The sequence below is a fragment of the Pleurodeles waltl genome, chromosome 2_2 (genome assembly GCF_031143425.1).
Source record: "Pleurodeles waltl isolate 20211129_DDA chromosome 2_2, aPleWal1.hap1.20221129, whole genome shotgun sequence".
Classification (NCBI taxonomy): domain Eukaryota; kingdom Metazoa; phylum Chordata; class Amphibia; order Caudata; family Salamandridae; genus Pleurodeles; species Pleurodeles waltl.
Genome location: NC_090439.1, coordinates 1128984084 through 1129006743, shown reverse-complemented (window position 1 = coordinate 1129006743; position 22660 = coordinate 1128984084). Strand labels below are relative to the sequence as shown.

At 47.1% G+C, this 22660-nt stretch overlaps 1 protein-coding gene across 2 annotated transcripts in view; it reads right to left on the bottom strand.

Moving 5' to 3' along the window:
• The window catches only part of TONSL (tonsoku like, DNA repair protein), a 239726-nt gene that overhangs the window by 173751 nt on the left and 43315 nt on the right, over positions 1-22660 (bottom strand). For both annotated transcript variants that reach the window (XM_069220998.1, XM_069220999.1), the window contains exon 3: positions 488-630. In XM_069220998.1, coding sequence (XP_069077099.1) covers positions 488-630 — 143 coding nt within the window. The remainder of the gene's footprint in view (positions 1-487; positions 631-22660) is intronic.

Here is a 22660-nt window from a genome sequence, read left to right as displayed (position 1 = left end):
GGAACCTAAACAATCTGATTTGCAGAAATAACTTATTGTATTGGAGAGAGCAGCCAAATGTCCCTTCAGAACACTTAGAAATCCAGAGAGCTCCGCAAATGGCTCTAAGAAGTCTGTCTATTGTATCGGACATGAAGTCACAGGCACTCACAAAGAGAACAGATTATTACTCAATCAGGTGCTGTCATGTTACCATACATTTTCAAGTCTCAGAAAAGACATTTTCAATATTTGTGAGAAACATCTCTTTGATATGCTCATTTACACTGCCTTAGTTTCCCCCATATCTAGATAAATGTAACAAATGTGTGGATCTATATGTTGCCATCCTTCGCATGCTAAATCTCACATGGCTCTCAAAGCACACACTATGTTTAGTTTTCTTCACTAACATCAAATGATTTTGTATAGAAATGTCTGATGTACTTGACTGGTTATCCGCATGTCTTTCTACTCATCTTCTCTGCATGTGTGGGCACCACCTCACCTTAAGAGCTGCTTCATAGTTCCCCAACTCTGCCAAACATTCTCCGATCTTCCTGTTGGCCACAGCAGCGCCAATCACGTCATGGACTCCCTCGCAGATCTGTAGCTCCTGTCTGTGTTCTTCAATGGCCTCGCGGAACTGCCCTGTGGAGAAAGAAGTTAAGACAAGTGTCAAAAGTTAGAACTAAAGGAAGGAGGTACGATGGCAGCAGAGACTGACCGACAACTTAGTTTAATGTTCCAATAGTTACCACTAAAACCTTTCTTCATTTTAAAAACATGTCTAGTCACCCACACCCTTCCACCAACCAGAGGTATGGTAAAATCTGAGGAAAGTCTGGATGAACCATCACTAAATCCTCAGAAAGAGCCAATCACTTGTGTGATTGCTCTCTTGCATTTATGCCGAGGTATTTAACTGTCTCCATTATTTCTTCTCTCAGCCACACTTCAAACAAATTTCTCGCATCTCATTTCATAATATTTCTGGCAAACAGTTGGCACCATCTTGGCGTCTCTTCTCTAGACTCCATCAACAGTCGGTTTTAGAACTCTATTCTAGAATTGAGCAGAATGTTTGAAGAGATGCATCATACAAGGTTTAAAGTTAGGTCTTCTGCAAACCTCAACATTTCCCTGACTTGTCGCGCAGCCTGCGTCACACAGTTTTAAATCTTTGAGGTCATTGGACATGCAATAGTGCGGTCAGACTCTTCTGTGGTGGGTTCCAATTCTCCATCCTGGGCCGCCTCCTTCTAAGTCTGTCTCAAACGACGTGGCACTCAAATGCATTAAACTGAAGTTCCCACTTCAGTGACAACTTATTTGCCCTGTATTAGAAAGCTGTGTTCGATCAGGATGGTACACCTCACTGGACTTTCACAGAAACATCAACAATCACAAGCAAGTATTTCAGAGCTAATTAATTCACTCATGTTGCCAATATTAGTCCGCTCTACATGATTTCATGCAGTGGAACAAAAACACCTGTGGCTTGGCACACCATGGGCTCAATGGCTACTACCTAAAGTTGTGGCCCTGCGAACGCAAACCCCTATCACAAAATCTTCTCAGATATTCTGACTGATTTTTGCCCTGCTTTTCTACTTCCTCCCTTAAACTTCTATCCTCCAGCTGTGCTCACTTGGAAGCAAACGCTGGTAAGCTTTCTTGCAGCACGTAGTTCCTGAAGCAATATTTTGCCTGTACCAGATAAGCACTAAATATTTACCAGTTTTCTGTGCTTCTGTCAGATTTGAGTTCCATGTTCATGTTGAGTTGAGTTGGCAAACCTCAGTTTTCAAGACCCTATAGCGTCACTGTGGGCTAACATTCCTGAGGATGAAACTCTTAGCACCCTCACCCTATGGATTCCCCAGGGATATCCCATTCACTTTCCACTACGCTGCATTCTTCAGCTTCTGGTCCCACCCCTACGTGTTGTCGCCTGAGGGCCGCCATTGTTGCTATAATGCATCAATATGCTTGCTAATGTTATTACCTTTTCCCACAAGGGTTTAGTATTAAGATGTAGTTCTTGAATGAATTCATTGGGAAAGTCACGTTATACCAGAAGATGCCATTTTACAAGGAGGCATCTATTCTGAATCAGATCCCCTTCACCAACACTTAAAAATAAGAAAACTGTATAATTACAATGACTTTAATTAGTTTCGAAAGACGTGAATTGTTTACACCTGGGATACAAACAAAATACCAACTCTCAGGTTTAGCTTCAAGCCACACAGTAAATATATGCCTTTCGAAACCTTACCACTAAGGGAGACAATCTTTTTATGGGAACGATGGACAGAAACTCTTTTACACCACGAGTCACCACACTCTGTAGCTAAAGTAAAACCACATTCAGTCATTTAAGCTTTGCAAAGAGGGTGAACAAGGGGGCTCCATAGCAAACCAATGCCACAAAACCATCACTGGTAGCTGTCCACAAAGAGCATGTAGAGAAGTCAAGCAAAGGCTTGAGGAAGCCTTGCCATATGCACAGGAATATTAATAAAAATTACTTGACACAAATGTTTTTTATCCTAGATTTCCATAAATCGCCTTTTATAATTTAAGAATCATAAAAAGTTGTGCATGAATCTAGGCAAGACATAAGAGCTACTGCAGACAGTAGTCACGCTACTGTAACATGGGCATTTAAATCCTCCACAGAATGTAACTTACCCAATGTATTTGGGCGCACAGATGTGGGAAAGAGCGAAGTGAAGCCAGACTGAGCTATACTAAACATAGTAAATTACTTCACTGAAAAAATACTAATATACCTCTGTTTGAAAATACCACTCTCAAGTACCTTAACAAATTAAATAAACCGATGGCAACATACCCACTAATATCCTCTAATCTGGACCTTACAAAGGATCAATTGACTCAGGCTGGGTCTCACCTCAAAAAGAATCTGTTTCCTAAAAGGCCTCTCAAGTCATAATATCAAGTGTGCTTCACTTTAAGACAAACAGCCATTTATGTAAGGACAGTCTCAACGCATTAAGACTGTTTTGGGATGAAGGATTCTGTTCAAAGCTAAGACTCAACAATTGTAAAACGATTTTTAACTCTTAGAAAGACACAAATTAAATGGAAGCCCTCAATGTTGTATTCCCAACAGACTATAGCAGGCAGAGATCCTTCCTTTCTTGTGGGACGCGACCATAGTCATGTATGTGGCTCGTTGGAGATACCAAGAATTCAGAGAACATTTATTATGAAAGAGGCAGTGATGTGCTACTGAGGAAAGATCCAGGTCACAGTAATTGCAATAACCTTCCTACAGAAAATTAGTCTACGAGGCAAGCGAAAACTGTAAGTGAGTTAAAGAGCTGAGCAGCTAACATAGCAAGGGTCATGCCGTCACTTTCATACTTGCAAAAGGTTGGAATTGACACCATATAAAATTTATGAAGAGGGCTGTGTGAGGGCAAGTTCACAGTTTAGAAACTTCTTAGTCGAAAAACTTGAGTGTCTGGTATTTGACACACTTGTAGCAGAAAAGACATGGGGTTGTTTACCGGCTGAAATAGGATTTGATCTGTTTAAAGAATGTGTTACCAAGGGCTCCTCCGCAGGGGGTGGATATCACAAGTGTAGGAAAAAACAGGTACTGGCCTGAAATAGCCAGGTCACCTGGATCATAAGTTGGTACTACTAACAATGTATTAATGCTCAACTCCAGCGAGAATTATGCACGAGTCCAGACAAGAAGAAAGAATTGATCTAGGTGCAAGCAGAGCTCAAAAACTCAAACACTAAGACGAAAATGGCAGCAGTTGAGCACAGGATAATTTAATTTTGCTTTTGAATAAATGGAGTTTGGTTTGCAATAGTGGGGGATAGACATATAATGTGGGTGGAATGTGTTCAACAGCCAAGGTTAAAGTTGGATTCAAAAGAGGAGTCACTAGGTCACTGTTACTACACAGTCTAGTCCGAGCATGCTGTTGTTTAATATTGAGCTTTAGGGGCAAATAAATATAAACATCATAAAAGAGGTGGTCTCAGGAACCCTATAAACATCTAAAATGCAAAATAGCCCCTTCTCCAAGGGGTACGAGGGAGCAATCTGAGCGTAATTAAAATGCTTTGTGTGGCCTACCTACTAACTCAGGCCTTAAGGGTTCTTAGGGCCTGATCTAGGGTTTGGCAAACTGAGTGGTGTTCATCAGGATGGTGAAAAACATTACATTCGCCTTCCTGAGGGGTACTCCACCTGCCACGTTTAATAGATGACCGCCAGCCCTGCAGTCATCTCTTTACATTGAAAGGAACCTCAGTCATGGCGGTTCCTTTCAACACACTAAACGTTTGGTGGATGGCTGCCATCAGGTGAGGTGGCCATCCACCAAACTTTTGACATTTCTTTTTGTTTTTCAAAAACTAACTCTCAAAGTGGGAGTCTGCTTTTGAAAAAACAAAATACTAGTGCCCCCCCACATCTTGGCAGTTTTCTTTCATAGTGTGGGTGTCATTATTATTTTTCATGCCCCTGACCATCGGGTATACCCTGGTGGCGACAGTGAAAAAAGGGTATTACAGAGTCCATCCTCAATAGGGCGGATCTTATTGTTCTACCCCAAACCACCTCTACTCCATTGGACCATCGGAGGAAGCATTCCGTCAACTGAGCCAATGGGGGCCCCGGTCAATAAAAGAGTCCGTTCTAAATGAGGCGGCCAGACCCAGGGTTTGGATGGAAAGGAACTCAGTTGTGTTTGCGACAAGAGTACTCTGTCCACCAAACTCTAAATTCAAACATTAGTTATTACTGGAAGCAGTCTCGCGTGCAGGCGGGAGGAGTGCCACCCCCGCCTTGAGCTAACGGAGGAGTAAAACACCAACTGGATTGTTGAAGAGATCATCCTAACAGGAGACACTGACCTACAACTGGGTTAGCCGATGCCAGACTGCTGAGAGATTAGTGCAAGAGTCCTTATCAGACTGTAACAAGAGGAGCTCAGTGGACTCAGTATTTGCCCTTAAATATATGAAGGTATTCATTGGGCTGCCAAAGAGCTGATTTAAAACATAACAGTGTACAAATGCTAGAGTGACATTTACACATAGGTTGAAACATCATCATAACTTTAACTCTAGTAGTTTGAGGACAGATTTATGGGAAGTTCTGGCACAACATAGTAACATGTATAATTTATATTTTCATCAGTGCTTGTGAGCATTGCGTGGTGACCGGTCAGTCCCAGAGCAAGTAAAAGATGAAAAAAGTCAGACGCACCTAATGAGTGGTCACTTTCTTGAATACGAGTCATTAAAAATGCAATCACTTTTTGGAAATACAATGAATATTTGAAAGTAAAGAGGTTAAATATATACCTTGCATATATACTCGGTCTTTTGCACATGGCCAGGGTCACGCATTGTGCCATCATTCGCTCCATGCAGCCTGTGCTGGTGGGCAGTACCAAAAATTGCTTTAGGACCCAGTGCTCTCAAATCTCAATATTAACAAGCACCAAATCTACAAACTAAATCCTCCGTAGCGCCTAAAGGTGCTTTGGTTACATGTGAGCACTACGCACAAAATATACTACTCATAATGGCATTTAAAAGTACGCCACCAGTGTTGGCAAATAGCTGCATCCTGCTTGACACAGGCGAAATACGGTTTTTACAAAATAGATTTGGTATATACCTCAAAATAGGGAGGGGTTAAAAAGTCACTACTACTGCTCAATGGTGAACACACAGCACCCGGTCTCTCTTCCCTCGTGAATTTATGAAAAAATAGCTTTCATGTAAAAAAATATATATATATAAATATATATATATATATCTTGTCCAGGCAACAGAGTATTTCCATCTTCTGAGAAGGATAAAGGGAGGAGTAGTGAGTGGGGCAACAGTACTCCAGAACTCTGAGACTTGAAGTGCCACACAAACCTCCTAATTATCATTATTAGTGCATATTATTACAAAAAGAATGGTTTTCTAGACCTGTTCGGAAAAAAAAGAAGTTTTTTTTTAAAGACAAGAGTCCAGCTGTCAGGGCCTAGTACCGCCTGGGTCTCTATAGATGTACTTGTGAATGGCACTTGCCACATCTCAGTGACTGAATGCTTGCTCAACCTGGTCCAGTACCACGGGGCCACTGAAGGTGGGTCCTCACGAAGAAACGAGCTGGTGGACAAGTCTGAACTAGCTCCAAAGTGGAGACATGGGTGGTTGGGGTCTTCCTTTTGGATTGGTAGTTTTACAAGTTTCACAGTTCCCTCTTCGCAATGATGTGGCAGGTGATTTTACAAGTCCCTCACTGCTATACTCGGCTGGTATTAGTGAGCAGCTACCATCACCCTCACAAGGCTGGTGCCCATCCCGGTGGGCCACCTTCACCTGCTGCGCACCTCCTCAGAAACTCTCTGGCACCCGTAAGGGAGCTATGACAACCTAGTCCTCAGAGGATACTGCCTTTCCCAGCCTGGAACATTTCAGGAGTGCCAAGCGATGATAAATCCCTTGGCTAAAAGCTTCTCGACCCTAGGAGGACTCTTCAACCCAAGGCACAGGATCACCCTGCACATGGCCTAGTCAGCTTGGGTGGGGTGGAGCCAGGAATGAGGTAGCGCATTCCCTCTCCAGCCTTTATAACAAGGATGTTCACACTGTACCCTCAACATTTCACGCTCCGCAGTACCGTCAGGCCTTCTACCCTTCCATACATATATTCTAATCTGCAGGCCTGGGAGAGGCCTTCACTGGTCACATTTCCTTAGCCCCCATCATTTGTTAAGTTCAGCCACCTTGGCCCACCTTCCTCCGGCTCAGACAGCTTCCAACAAGGTTGAGAACAGTGCCCGGTCTGATCTTCAGCAAGAGAAGGCGGGTTCAGGACCAGGCTTATTTCTAGACAATAATGAGCACCACAAGCCATGGAACCATTTTATGAAAATGTATCCTCTTGTTTTCGATGCTCAGTCTTAGAATATATCTTAGAATATTAAGTTAAGGTAATTACTTAGTCTGGGGTAATTGATTTGATTGCATGAAATGAACAAAGATGAATGGGGTTAATTGAAACCACCACAGTGAGTAATTGAAGATCTCTATAATTGAATCAGGTGTGAGCAGCCACTGGTGACGCAGGCATGAGGGGTTCTGATGCGATCTGTAATGGAGATGGACACATCTGGGGCTCCATGTCGTTTCACGTGTTCGACCTGGCAGAGTTTTATCTTTTGTGACTGCTTTGCCGAAGGCAGCATGACAGCTTTTCACAGACGTGCTTTAAAGTAGGCAGGACTCAGGGTATCCGCTACTGTGCTCGCAAACCCAACGATTCTCAAAATCACAAGCTTAAAGCCTGATGTGCAATGTACTGGGGCATTTCGTAAGTCGGAAAACACCTTTCCGACCTATGAAAAGAGCTCTGGGCCCCATTGGAGCCCTCATGACACACAGCAAGTGTTTGCCACTGTAAGTGGGCTGCACCATTAGTCAGTTACGGACACTGCAAAGGAGGTGGAAAGGGATTCACACAAGCAACGTGGTGGATCGTGTCAGGGAACATCGGGGGGGTGAGGGGGGGCATATGTGCTCTATCTCTTGCCAGACCGGAAGCCTTTACTCTTCGAAGCAGCAGCTCTTCCTTTAAGAGACACGAACTGCACAAGAAGTGTTCCCATGTGGGAGTGCAGGCGCAGATGTGGGCGCTGGGTCGCTTCAAGGCCCCCATCACTGTGGTCACAGCCAAACAAAGGGCTTGGAGGTTGTGACCCGCCGAAGTAATATCCACTGACCCACTGGGAGACCCCTGAGAATGGAAGTGTATGAGACCTATTAGTGCGTAGGGAGGATCGGAAACTGCATTCCTACCCACAGTCTACAGCTTGCATGTCCCCGGCCTGCGGCATCATGGTATCTTCATGCACGCGTGCACTCCACATCCACGGGCCTGCTCCAGTGCGGGAGTATAGTCCGAAACTTGTCTCAACATCCCGCTCTTAGCACATGGCTTCAATGTCTTCACTTACAAGTGCCTGGGTGGTGGGAAGTGGACTGGATTCAGAAATAAGGAAGGAAAGAAAGAGAAAATGAAAGAGAAAGAGAGAAGGAAAGAAAGAAAGGAGAGAAAGAAAGAAGGACATAAAGAGAAGGAAAGAAAGAACGTGAAAGAAAGGAAAAAAAGAAAGAAAAAGGGATAGAAAGAAACAGAAAGGAAGGAGGAAGAGAAAGAAAGAGAAAGAAAGAAAGGGAAAGAAAGGGAGAAGGAAAGAAAGAGAAAGAAAAATAAAGGAAAGAAAGGAAGAGAAAAAGAAAGAAAGGAAAAGAGAAGGAACTAAAGAGAAAGAAAAGAAGGTGAAAGAAAGAAGGAAAGAAATAGAGAGATAGAAAGAAAGAAACAGAAAAAGAAAGAAAGAAAGAAGGAAAGTGAAACAAAGAAAGAGAAGGAAAGAAAGAAAGCGAGAAAGAAAGCATGTGAAAGAAGGAAAGAAAGGACGAGAAAAAGAAAGAGAAAGAGAAAGAAAGAGAAGCAAAGAAAGAAAGAACGAAAGAAAGAAAGAAAGATGTATCTGTATGTGTGTTTCTCAAGCTGTAATTTGCTCCATTTCATGCTACAGTGTTTCAGCTCTGAACTCAGTTACTACCATCCGTGGTGAAGTCTCCGTAAGGCAGCAGAACACAATCAGGGAGGCGTTTTCCTACGTGCGTATGCACCGTGGGCTGCCTGCTGAAACGGACACTTCTGAAAAATCCCGTTCACCCTCCCAAGCCTAGGAAAACCCATGAAAAGCCGCTAATCTTCTCGCGCCCACCGTGGGTCCTGCATCGCACAATGCAGCATTCAGGCGTCAAGTCCCTCCAGTCCTAAACTTGCAGAGCGTGCGCCCAGCATTCCCTGGTGCGTTTCACTATTATACGCCGGCCCCAGCACAGAAGGGACTTCATTTATCTGGGATTTCGCCTGTTCCAGCGTTTGTTTTGTTTTTGTAGAGGGCAGTGCAGGGTGCAGTTGCTACTTTCACATTCACATCTGCACCGGCCCTACAAACCGCTGAGGCAATACCTGTTAAATATTAATGAATAAGTCCAACCTCGCCTACCGGACTGTTGGACCTGGCCCGTTTAACCCCTTCGCTGCCAGGCCTTTTCCTCCTCCTGTGCCAGGCCTTTTTTTGCCTATTTGGAATAGTTCTTGCTTAGGCCCTCATAACTTTTTGTCCACATAAGCTACCCACGCCAAATTTGCGTCCTTTTTTTCCAACATCCTAGGGATTCTAGAGGTACCCAGACTTTGTGGGTTCCCCTGAAGGAGACCAAGAAATTAGCCAAAATACAGTGAAAATTTCATTTTTCTTAAAAAGAATTAGAAAAAAAGGGCTGCAGAAGAAGGCTTCTGTTTTTTTCCCTGAAATTGGCATCAACAAAGGGTTTGCAGTGCTAAAATCACCAGCTTTCAGGAACAGGCAGACTTGAATCAGAAAACCCAATTTGTCAACACAATTTTGGCATTTTACAGGGACATACCCCATTTTTACGATTTTTTGTGCTTTCAGCCTCCTTCCAGTCAGTGACAGAAATGGGTGTGAAACCAATGCTGGATCCCAGAAACCTAAACATTTGTGAAAAGTAGACAAAATTCTGAATTCAGCAATGGGTCATTTGTGTAGATCCTACAAGGGTTTCCTACAGAAAATAACTGAAATAAATTTTTTTTTGAAATTGAGGTGAGAAAAACAGCCATTTTTCTCTACGTTTTACCCTGTAACTTTTTCCTGTGATGTCAGATTTTTGAAAGCTATATACTGTTACGTCAGCTGGACTCTTCTAGTTGCGGGGATATATAGGGCTTGTAGGTTCATCAAGAATCCTAGTTACCCAGAGCCAATAAAAGAGCTGCACCTTGCAATAGGGATAGTATCGGGATATGAAAATAAGCATCCTGCAAGTCGACAGACACCATCCAATCTTCTTTGTTCGACGCCAAAAGCATCTGTGCTAGGGTCAGCATCTTGAACTTTTCCTGATTGAGGAACCAATTCAAGATCCTCAGATCCAGGATCGGTATCAACCGACCATCTTTCTTGGGAATCAGGAAGTACCTTGAGTAACAACCTCGACCCCTTTCCTGCTCTAGAACCAACTCCACCGCGCCCTTTGAAAGGAGGACTTGAACCTCCTGTTTTAGCAACAGGAGGTGTTCTTCTGAACAATAAGATGGGCGGGGCGGGAAGGGGGGCGGAAACTCCCGAAAGGGAAGGGTGTAGCATTTCTCCACAATACTGATAACCCAAGTGTCCGTTGTAACAGTCTCCCACTTGTGGAGAAAATGCCGTAATCTTCCCCCTACAGGAGAGGAGTGAGTGGGAAATGGTGGAAGCCTAAGGCTGCTTTCCCTGCTGCACCCCTCCAGAGGACGAGGAAGAGGCAGAGTGCTGCTGAGAGGCTCCTCTGGTGCGGGCCCTACCTCTCCCTCTAAATGATCTATAGGGGTGAGAAGAGACGGGTTGCTGGAATTTCCCCCGAAAGTAAGAGGAGGAAGAGCCACGTCCAAATCCACGAAACCTCCTGAAAAATCTGGAGGAGGTAGAAGAAGGGGCTTGTAGTCCTAATGATTTGGCTGTGGCCCTGCTTTCTTTGAACCTCTCCAGGGCCGAATCCGCCTTGGCCCCAAACAGTTTGTCCCCATCAAACGGGAGGCCCAACAGGGTCGACTGCACGTCCGCAGAGAACCCTGAGTTGCGAAGCCAAGCCTGTCTCCTCGCAACCACAGCCGTGCCCATCGCCCTAGCCAATAAGTCAGTCGTATCCAACCCAGATTGGATAACCTGGGTTGCAGCAGCCTGGGCATCGGAGACGATATTCAAAAGCCCTTGGGGAAGCTCCGTATGGGAAGATGTTATTTCGTCCATAAGAGCATAGATGTACCTCCCCAAGATACATGACGCGTTGGTGGACTTCAACGCATTGCTGCAGGATGAGAATATTTTCTTGGACTGAGAGTCCAACTTCTTGGAGTCTCTATCCCCCGGCACCGTCGGAAAAGATCCAGGCGCAGATCTAGAAGAACAGGAGGCCTGGACCACCAAGCTCTCCAGCGTAGGGTGTCTGGACAGAAAGCCAGGGTCAGATGGTGCAGCCCAATACCTCCTGGCCACAGCCCTATGAACAGCCGAGGAAGATACCGGCTTCTTCCACACCTCCAACACCGGATCAAGCAAAGCCTCATTGAATGGTAAAAGAGGCTCCGCTGCAGTAGAGGCCGGATGCAGGATCTCAGTCAACAAATTCTGCTTCGCCTCCGCTACCGGCAAAGGCAATTCAAGAAAGTTAGCTGCCTTTCTTACCACAGCGTGAAAAGTGGCTGCCTCCTCAGTATACTCCCCTGGAGATGAAAAGTCCCACTCAGGGGAAGTATCCAGCCCACTAGCTGTATCCAGTCCATGAAGACCCTCGCCAGAATCCTCTATCTCTCCTTCCTCCAAGACCCGTTGGTATTCCTGCTCCTCTAAGAGACGGAGAGCACGCCTCCTAGAATGTAGCCTCTCTTCAATACGCGGCATCGACATGGCATCCGCCGAATTCGAGGAACGACGCCGATCGCCGGATCCATCCGACGCCATGTCCGGCGCCACAGGCAGCTTCGACGCCGAGGTAGGAGCTGGATGCAGAGAGGCGCGTCTCGGAGCCTCCGATGGTCCTGTCGGAGTCACTGGTCGAAACTCCCAAGTCGACTGGATGGAAACCTCCGGGGCCGAAACCTCTGGGGCCACCGGAGTCGACACCGGCGCCGAGCCCACATTCCCTAAGGGGAGAAAGGGCATGAAGGGTGCTGGCCGTAGCGGCGCCGGAGCACCCAAGGTGAAAGCCAACGGCCCGAAGGACCAGTTGGAGCACCTCCTGGAGCCATCTGCTGAAAGATGGTATACATCGCATTCAAAAATGCGGTATTATCAGCTCCAGGGGCAGGAAAAGCCGGATACTGGGGTGCCTGGATCGAAGGCGACCCCGACGCCAGCCTCGACGTCTGCGACGCCGGAGAGAACACCTGAGGCTGCGGCACTTCAATCACTGAAGATGTCTGCCCAGGCGAAGTCGGAGAAGGCAACGGCGTCGATGGATGTGGAGTGACTGTGGGACTGACCTCCCAAGTCTTACGACGCCGAGCCGAAGGCGACCTCGATCGAGACCTCTGGCTGGAATGGCGCCGTGAATCCCTACGGCGCCGGGAATCTCGATGGCGCCGATGAGTCTTCGGCGAGGAGGACTTCCTATGATGCTTCTTCTCCTTCCTCTTCGACTTCGCCATGAAGAGTTTAGCCTCTCGCTCTTTTAGGGCCTTGGGATTCATGTGTTGGCATGAATCACATGTTGCGACGTCGTGGTCGGAGCTTAAGCACCATAAACAGTCAGAATGCAGGTCCGTAACGGACATCTTGCCCCCACACTCCCGACAGGGCTTGAAACCAGACTTCCTCTGAGACATAGTAACTCTCAGATAAAAATCACGCAGCAGAAAAACACACTGTAACTTCGAAAGCAACAGTAGCTCCCTCGAAGATAACCGTTTCGAATGCACGGAAAAAAGGGAACTGACGTCGGCGAGGACCTCTTATTGCCTGTATGACGTCAGACGGCGTCGCGTGGGCTAGAGTGACGTCCTCGTCGACGTGCAGAGACTAGGAAGAAGATTTCCGTTGAATGCTGGCGCCATGGGAGTATTCATTAGGTGAGGAATCTACAGGTAGTTGTATCCATCAGAAACAGCCATTTTTCACTACGTTTCCTGTGATGTCAGATTTTTGAAAGCTATATACTGTTACGTCAGCTGGACTCTTCTGGTTGCGGGGATATATAGGGCTTCTAGGTTCATCAAGAATCCTAGGTACCCAGAGCCAATAAATGAGCTGCACCTTGCAGTGGGTTTTCATTCTATACCGGGTATACAGCAATTCATTTGCTGAAATATAAAGAGTCAAAAATAGGTATCAAGAAAACCTTTGTATTTCCAAAATGGGCACAAGATAAGGTGTTGAGGAGCAGTGGTTATTTGCACATCTCTGAATTCTGGGGTGCCCATACTAGCATGTGAATTACAGGGCATTTCTCAAATAGACGTCTTTTTTTACACACTGTCTTATATTTGGAAGGAAAAAATGTAGAGAAAGACAAGGGGCAATAACACTTGTTTTGCTATTCTATGTTCCCCCAAGTCTCCCGATAAAAATGGTACCCCCTTGTGTGAGTAGGCCTAGCGCCGGCGACAGGAAATGCCCCAAAACACAAAGTGGACACATCACATTTTCTCAAAGAAAACAGAGGTGTTTTTTGCAAAGTGCCTACCTGTGGATTTTGGCCTCTAGCTCAGCTGCCACCTAGGGAAACCTACCAAACCTGTGCATTTTTGAAAACTAGAGACCTAGGGGAATCCAAGACGGGGTGACTTGTCGGGCTCTCACCAGGTTCTGTAACCCAGAATCATTTGCAAACCTCAAAATGTGGCAAAAAAACACCTTTTCCTCACATTTCGGTGACAGAAAGTTCTGGAATCTGAGAGGAGCCACACATTTCCTTCCAACCAGCGTTCCCCCAAGTCTCCCGATAAAAACTGTGTGGGTAGGCCTTTTGCTCGCAACAGGAAATGCCCCAAAACACTATCTGGACACATCAAAATTATCAAATAGAAAACTACCTGTGTGGATCGGGGTGTGGATCGGGGGTAATTGCCCAATCTGCCCACTGGTGGGCAGAACAACTTTGGTCCCATTTAATTGGGGTGGGGGTATGCCATACCCCCAACCTCTTCTTTTGGAAAAAAATCTTCCCTGGTCTATGGTGGGCATTCTGCCCCCCTTGGGGGCAGATGGGCCTTCCAAAATAGGGCAGTCTGCCCCCAAGGGGGGCAGTTATGGCCAACAGTAATGTGCCCCCATGGGGAGAAACCATTGCCCTAGCGGCTGCCCCCTCCAAACAAAACATACACATACACACACACCAATCCATGGTGTCTAGAGGTCTCTGCTCCCTTTGGGGCTGATTGGCCTTACAAAAATAGGCTGATCTGCCCCCTAAGGGGTCGCTCTCCATACATAAAAAAAAAAGTAAATAAAAATATATATATATATATCCCTGGTGTCTAGAGGTTTCTGCCCCCCCCCCTCCCCCCTCCCGTGGGCAGAAAAGGCCTAAAAATATTTTGCCACCCCCACCCCCCCGGGAGTGGCCGCTTCCCTTATGTGTTAGTATAAAAAAAGGAAAAACTCCCTGGTGTCTTGTGGTTTCTGCCCCCCCCCCCCCGGGGGGCAGAAATGGCCTAGAAATAATTTGCCCCCCGAGGAGCAGCCCTTGCCCAAGGGGCTGCTCCCCTTACTTCAAATAGCCCACAAAAATATATATTCCCTGGTGTCTAGTGGTTTCTGCCCCCAGGGGGAGCAGAAATGGCCTAATAATAATCCCCCCCCCCCGAGGGGACGGCCTCTGATGAGGTCAGCGCACGAAAGCGCGCTGACGTCATCAGACACCACAGGGGAATCACGGGGTGGGCGGGGGTGGAAGGGGAAGAGATTCCCCTTCCATCTCTGCCCAGGGGAGGGGAGTTCCTGGTCACCGGGGGGAGCGCTAGCGCTCCCTCCGGAGGCCCATAGCAGGACGAGGTGGTCTCGTCCCCGGTGCCGAGGACGAGATCACCTCGTCCACGGCACACAAGGGGTTAACAGAGTCATTCCCAAAACTTTTTGCCTTCCTCCTCCTATTTTTTCTGACCCTTTTTGCTGATGTTATGACTCTGGTAACTTTATCGCTGCTGATCAGTGCCAAAGTGCAGGCGCTGTCCCTTGTAAACTTGGTATGATTGGCTTATACCTAATTGGCATATTTAATTTACCTGTAAGTCCCTTGAACAGTGGTATCTCTATACCCAGGGCCTGTAAATTAAATGCTACTACTGGGCCTGCAGCGCTGCTTGCACCACCCACAGAATTAGCCTTTCAAACCTGTCTCAGGCCTGCTAGCGCACAGCCTGTGTGCACAGTTTACTGCCAAGGGGACCTGGCATCTAAATTTACTTACCATGCCTGGACCTCCCCTTTTCCTAGATATAAGTCACCACTAAGGTAGGCCCTAGCTAGCCCTATGGGTAAGGTGCTATGTATGTAGAAGGCAGGACATGTGCCTGGTTGTGTGGCCTGTCCTAGTTGAGACAAACCGTCTATTTGGTGTCTCACTGTTGTGAGTGCTGCCTTCTCATAGGATTGCATTGGAAAGGCCCTACATTATATCTGGGCGATATTGTCTGTTCTATGAGGGGTAGCGTAGGTATGTTTGATATGGTTTGTTTGGTATGGCTGTAATGGTAGTGAGAAATGCTGCTTACTAGTGTAGGTAGATTTTTTATTACCATTATAGAAATGCCACTTCTAGAAAGTGAGCATTTCTCTGTGCTTATGACTCTGGTCTTTTGCAGCTTGACTCCAATCCAGGTCTGGGGCAGAATGACAGCTGGGCTTTGTGCATACTTTTCAGACAGCTGATACACAGGGATGGCGGAGTTACCACAGAGGTGCATCTGCATATTGAATGGTCTTCCTGGGCTGAGAGAAAGAGAGGTGGGAACACCTGCATCTGTAAAGGCTGTGCCCTGGCCTCACACAAAGGGCTCGTTCATTGATGTCTGGAGCCTGTGCTGGAAGAGAGAGGGGACACTCCTAGAACCAGTTAGGACTAGTTGGATCCCCTTCTCCTCATTTTCTGAAGGCTGCACACAATGCAGGGGGATTTCCACCACATGGAGCACCTTCTTAGCGCTTAATGTGGGCTGGAAGATCGCTTTTTCCCTTTCAAACATTGGAAGTGCATCCGAGCACTTTGTGATGGGCTGCCGGAAACTCACCACTGCGACCCGGGTCGGTCAACTTCATTGTAAGGTGTGCGGAGCACACCCTTTGTCGGTACCCCCAGGGGGCAGGAGCACACAGGAACGTGCCCCAGGGGTACAAGCAGACACCATTCCTTTCCAAATCACCGCTGCAGCCTGGGACGAGCGCGGCAATTCACTCGCGCACCAGACCAGGTCCAGGTGAGGGACAGGGGTCATGGCTGCGGATCAGGAGGGCCAAGAAGAACTGTTTGTAAGGCCCAGGCAGGGCCCCGGACGTGCATGCTCCAGCACGAGCGGCTGTAGAAATCTCGTCGGCTGAGGCAGGTAAGAGGTCTTGCCAGCCGAATGGGAGCGTGGGGCTCTGCACCCCTCAAGCCACGAGGGTCACCCCCCTCTGCTGAGAGAACCACTCTCATCGCAGCCACGCTGCAAAGATGCAGGTGGCTGTCCTTATTTCAGCCAGCGTTTGGCTCCGCTCGGGAGATCCACGGAGGCCTCCCAGCGGACTAGGGGATCACGGAAATTCCCTCCCTTTCAAACAAAGGCACTAGACAGGTCCTTGGTCTTTGTTGGTGCCAGCCCCTCAGCTAAGTCTCACAGGATGGCCAGGAGACCTCAACGGAGACCCCGTCTTGTTTAGGTACAGCCACCGGGCGACACTTGTTTTCCCATGACATTTTACCCATGCAGGGAACATTCTAGGAGACTATATGTGTTTTCCCTTATTGTGCCTGCATGATGATGTCTGGGCATTTAGGAGATGTGTTTTACTATGACCCTATGCAAATCTGGTGATGTGTGTTTTACCACGATATGTACAATTTTAGTAATGCTTTATCTGAGTACTGCTTTTGTTGCAGGATGACCAGTAACCTATATGTTTATGTGACTACTGCTGGCAATCGCAGAGTAGTAGTACTATGTAATGTTCCGACAACTGCTTGGGTAGCAGGGTATTACTGACATGTTGTGTTTGGTCTAATGTTGTTTTATGCAATACAGTTTATTTTTATATAACTTGGTGTTGTGTTTCCTTTGTGGTGTATTTATTGCGTCACACGTGTTGTGTGTGTTTTGAAATTGCTATACACATTGCCTCCGGGTTAGGCCTGACTGCTCGTGCCAAGCTACCACGGGGGTGAGCAGGGGTTATCCTGGGGGTGTAACCCTCTCACCCTGACTAGAGTGGGTGGGTTCTGCCTGGCTTAGGTGCATACCCTGGTGTAGGAAAGTACCATCTTGCCTGGCATGTTACCCCCATTTTTCACTGTATATATGTTGTTTTAGTTGTATGTGTCACTGGGACCCTGGTAACCCAGGGCCCCAGTGCTCATAAGTGTGCCTGAATGTGTTACCTGTGTAGTGACTAACTGTCTCACTGAGGCTCTGCTAATCAGAACCTCAGTGGTTATGCTCTCTCATTTCTTTCCAAATTGTCACTAACAGGCTAGTGACCATTTTTACCAATTTACATTGGCTTACTGGAACACCCTTATAATTCCCTAGTACATGGTACTGAGGTACCCAGGGTATTGGGGTTCCAGGAGATCCCTATGGGCTGCAGCATTTCTTTTGCCACCCATAGGGAGCTCTGACAATTCTTACACAGGCCTGCCACTGCAGCCTGAGTGAAATAACGTCCACGTTATTTCACAGCCATTTTACACTGCACTTAAGTAACTTATAAGTCACCTATATGTCTAACCTTTACCTGGTAAAGGTTAGGTGCAAAGTTACTTAGTGTGTGGGCACCCTGGCACTAGCCAAGGTGCCCCCACATTGTTCAGAGCCAATTCACTGAACTTTGTGAGTGCGGGGACACCATTACACGCGTGCACTACATATAGGTCACTACCTATATGTAGCTTCACAATGGTAACTCCGAAAATGGCCATGTAACATGTCTATGATCATGGAATTGCCCCCTCTATGCCATCCTGGCATAGTTGGCACAATCCCATGATCCCAGTGGTCTGTAGCACAGACCCTGGTACTGCCAAACTGCCCTTCCTGGGGTTTCACTGCAGCTGCTGCTGCTGCCAACCCCTCAGACAGGCATCTGCCCTCCTGGGGTCCAGCCAGGCCTGGCCCAGGATGGCAGAACAAAGAACTTCCTCTGAGAGAGGGTGTGACACCCTCTCCCTTTGGAAAATGGTGTGAAGGCAGGGGAGGAGTAGCCTCCCCCAGCCTCTGGAAATGCTTTGTTGGGCACAGAGGTGCCCAATTCTGCATAAGCCAGTCTAAACCGGTTCAGGGACCCCTTAGCCCCTGCTCTGGCGCGAAACTGGACAAAGGAAAGGGGAGTGACCACTCCCCTGACCTGCACCTCCCCTGGGAGGTGTCCAGAGCTCCTCCAGTGTGCTCCAGACCTCTGCCATCTTGGAAACAGAGGTGCTGCTGGCACACTGGACTGCTCTGAGTGGCCAGTGCCACCAGGTGACGTCAGAGACTCCTGCTGATAGGCTCCTTCAGGTGTTAGTAGCCTATCCTCTCTCCTAGGTAGCCAAACCCTCTTTTCTGGCTATTTAGGGTCTCTGTCTCTGGGGAAACTTCAGATAACGAATGCAAGAGCTCATCCGAGTTCCTCTGCATCTCCCTCTTCACCTTCTGATAAGGAATCGACTGCTGACCGCGCTGGAAGCCTGCAAACCTGCAACATAGTAGCAAAGACGACTACTGCAACTCTGTAACGCTGATCCTGCCGCCTTCTCGACTGTTTTCCCGGTGGTGCATGCTGTGGGGGTAGTCTGCCTCCTCTCTGCACCAGAAGCTCCGAAGAAATCTCCCGTGGGTCGACGGAATCTTCCCCCTGCAACCGCAGGCACCAAAAAGCTGCATTACCGGTCCCTTGGGTCTCCTCTCAGCACGACGAGCGAGAGCCCTCGAATCCAGCGACTCTGTCCAAGTGACCCCCACAGTCCAGTGACTCTTCAGTCCAAGTTTGGTGGAGGTAAGTCCTTGCCTCACCTCGCTGGGCTGCATTGCTGGGAACCGCGACTTTGCAGCTACTCCGGCCCCTGTGCACTTCCGGCGGAAATCCTTTGTGCACAGCCAAGCCTGGGTCCACGGCACTCTAACCTGCATTGCACGACTTTCTAAGTTGGTCTCCGGCGACGTGGGACTCCTTTGTGCAACTTCGGCGAGCACCGTTTCACGCATCCTCGTAGTGCCTGTTTCTGGCACTTCTCCGGGTGCTACCTGCTTCTTTGTCTTGCTCGACGTCCCCTCTCTCTTCAGGTCCAATTTGCGACCTCCTGGTCCCTCCTGGGCCCCAGCAGCGTCCAAAAACGCCAAACGCACGATTTGCAGCTAGCAAGGCTTGTTGGCGTTCTTTCGGCGGGAAAACACTTCTGCACGACTCTCCACGGCGAGAGGGATCCGTCCACCAAAGGGGAAGTCTCTAGCCCTTTTCGTTCCTGCAGAAACCTCAGCTTCTTCTGTCCAGTAGAAGCTTCTTTGCACCCGCAGCTGGCATTTCCTGGGCATCTGTCCATCTCCGACTTGCTTGTGACTTTAGGACTTGGTCCCCTTGTTCCACAGGTACCCTAGATTGGAAATCCACAGTTGTTGCATTGCTGGTTTGTGGCTTTCCTGCATTATTCCTCTAACACGACTTCTTTGTCCTTAGGGGAACTTTAGTGCACTTTGCACTCACTTTTCAGGGTCTTGGGGAGGGTTATTTTTCTAACTCTCACTATTTTCTAATAGTCCCAGCGACCCTCTACAAGGTCACATAGGTTTGGGGTCCATTCGTGGTTCGCATTCCACTTCTGGAGTATATGGTTTGTGTTGCCCCTATCCCTATGTTTCCCCATTGCATCCTATTGTAACTATACATTGTTTGCACTGTTTTCTAAGACTATACTGCATATTTTTGCTATTGTGTATATATATCTTGTGTATATTTCCTATCCTCTCACTGAGGGTACACTCTAAGATACTTTGGCATATTGTCATAAAAATAAAGTACCTTTATTTTTAGTATAACTGTGTATTGTGTTTTCTTATGATATTGTGCATATGACACTAAGTGGTACTGTAGTAGCTTCACACGTCTCCTAGTTCAGCCTAAGCTGCTCTGCTAAGCTACCATTATCTATCAGCCTAAGCTGCTAGACACCCTATACACTAATAAGGGATAACTGGGCCTGGTGCAAGGTGCAAGTACCCCTTGGTACTCACTACAAGCCAGTCCAGCCTCCTACACCTGGCCAACCCGAAACCCCATTACTAACACGGGCACTCTAAGGGGCCGCCATCCAAGTAACCGAGGTCTGCAGAGCAAACTGGTATGGTTTCCTTCCTAAGTCGGCTGAGGCCAGAGAGTCAACATTAACAACCAGCACCATAAAGCGCTATACACCAGCTCTAGCGTCCACAGAGGCCTCATGATATTCACTCATACAATGCAAAGAAGGGAGCACTAGTTATTGTCTATTGTAAAACAGGAAGCAGTTTCATAGTCCTGACAGAGATGGGCAAGATGGCCACCAACTGTCTCCTAGGGTGGGTGTGGGCCCAGGACTCTAGGCACTGCAGTCACCAGTACAGTAGCACAAGCGCCCTAGACAAGGTTACGCCTCTTAAATCCCAGACCTGTTATCTGAAGGAAACCGTATGCGGTGAACCCCGAGGGACAGACCCAAGGCTAGACGTGCACAGCAGAGGAAAGTGGAAGAGCGAGCCCAACAAAAGCAGATAGAAGGGGTTTCCAGACAGCAGTCTGCAGCGAACAATGGCCAACCCTTGGCATCAGTAGCATGAGCAAACAACTTACACATATTGTACAACCTCCGTTTGTGTTTGACTCCGTCAATATACATTACATGCCTCCATTCTCATAACCATGGCGTGTTTGTGCACTGAATGACACCATCTTACGTGTGCTCACTTACCATATGTCGTAGTAGGCCTGAAACTAAAATTTTAAAACAAATGCCAGTTTTTTCTGTTTTATTTGGTGAAGACTGATTGAATCAAGTATTGTGAGGTCCCATCTTTCTCTCTACGATGCTACAGCTAAAGGGAAATATTCATTAATTTGCGTAATATTAGCAACAGCTGAAGCTATGAGGCTCAAGCCACAACCTTAAAATCTTCAATCTTTTGAGATGTAGACCAGAGCTGAGGACTGTCTGTCCGGGCTACTGAGTTCCAGACTTGTGGTAACCCTGCTCAACCTGCAGATGCAGCACAGATGGAACAGTATCCCTGTATCCACCAGGGCCACCCCAATGCTGGTCCAATGTAGGAAAGGGATGAAGAAACTACATCACAATGAGTGACAGTCCACCTCCATCGCCCTAAGACTGCAGCTACCCCTCCGATCACTCACTGATTGCAGCTTCGTCTTTGACCCTGCACAGAACTCCACTGACCCTTGGAAGACACAAACGCCACACACATACATACACATGTTCACAGGGCTCACCCGAATTCTTTGGGCAAGTGGGCAGGAAAGAAAGTGCAGCCCTGAGATGGATCATTCTGAACACTGAAACCAAATGAATAACTGTCTGAAGGACATCTACTTTTGGAAAAAGAACTTCTTGTGTCTGAATGGGATTAAAACAGAGAAGCCAGTGAAAGACGCCAGAGGACACTTGCCATTTCTCACCACCATTACTGCTAAAGGCATAAACACTCTTGAAAAAAGTATCAAGTCTTGGCACTTTCTTCTCATTAGGCCTGTTTTCAGGTAGCAGACAGCGACACTCGTCACAAACATCAGCCACCAGCGTGCGATGCTAAGCCTAGTCCAACACCAACAAGTGGAAATCACAGGAGCACGGATACTATCCTTGCTGAATCAATATAACATTGTCTAAAGATGATGCTCAGCCTGGTACAACCCCACTTAATGAGACAAACAAGTGGAAATCACAAGAGTCCGGATGCTTCCCTGGCTCAATAGAGCATGGCCTACACATATGATGCTCAGCATGGTCCAATCCCACTGTAAAGAGACCAAGGAGCAGAAACTACAACAGCACTGACACTTCCCTGGCCCAATTGATGAAACAAGGCCTTGTATTTGTGTTTTGACCACTGACTTCGTGTCACACCACTTTGCACTTGGCTTAGCTGTCAACCGTCACATTAGTGGTCACCAGTAACAGACTCCATTTTATATTCAGCTTAGCTTTAGCTTCACTGCCACGTTAAAAGTGCGAGTGGTTTTCTGAACAAAACATGTTATGCAACTTGTTTTCTATTCTGCGTGTTCTTTTTCTCACCGAAGAGCTAAGACATAAGGTGGAGGAGTCAGTTAGCAAGATAAGGATGTACTAGGCTGATGTTTATGGTACAGCAGGGAAGTTTACTTTTGGGAAAGACACCTTGGGATTTTGGCCAAGTTCCGACGTGTTTCTTTCAAAGCTTGCCTAAAATAGCCAGCATTGTTCAATACTTCTTGCACAGCGGGAGGGGTTTTTCCAGAAAGCTCCTTCCTCGTTTGTTTCAAATATATAAAACTAGGTCAACAGCGGGAGATTCAGAGACCTCAATCAGGATTTAGACGTTGAATGCCTGATATATTTCCCATGAGGGTAGAGATCGCTCTTTCTTGTTGCAGTCGAACCGGGATCAACGACTTGCTGGCAGGAGAAAGATGAAGTACCAGACAGGCCCTACGGTGATGCAGTTGTATTAATTATTTGCTTTGCATTGTGTATGAATATATATACATATATCAATACAAGTGTTTGTATCCTTGCATGTATATATTTGCTGATTTTAGATTGAAGATTCTTTGTACATGGTCTTACTTAATTGTTGCACATTTTAAAGGTACACTTTTAGGTATACAGGCCTTCCTTCACG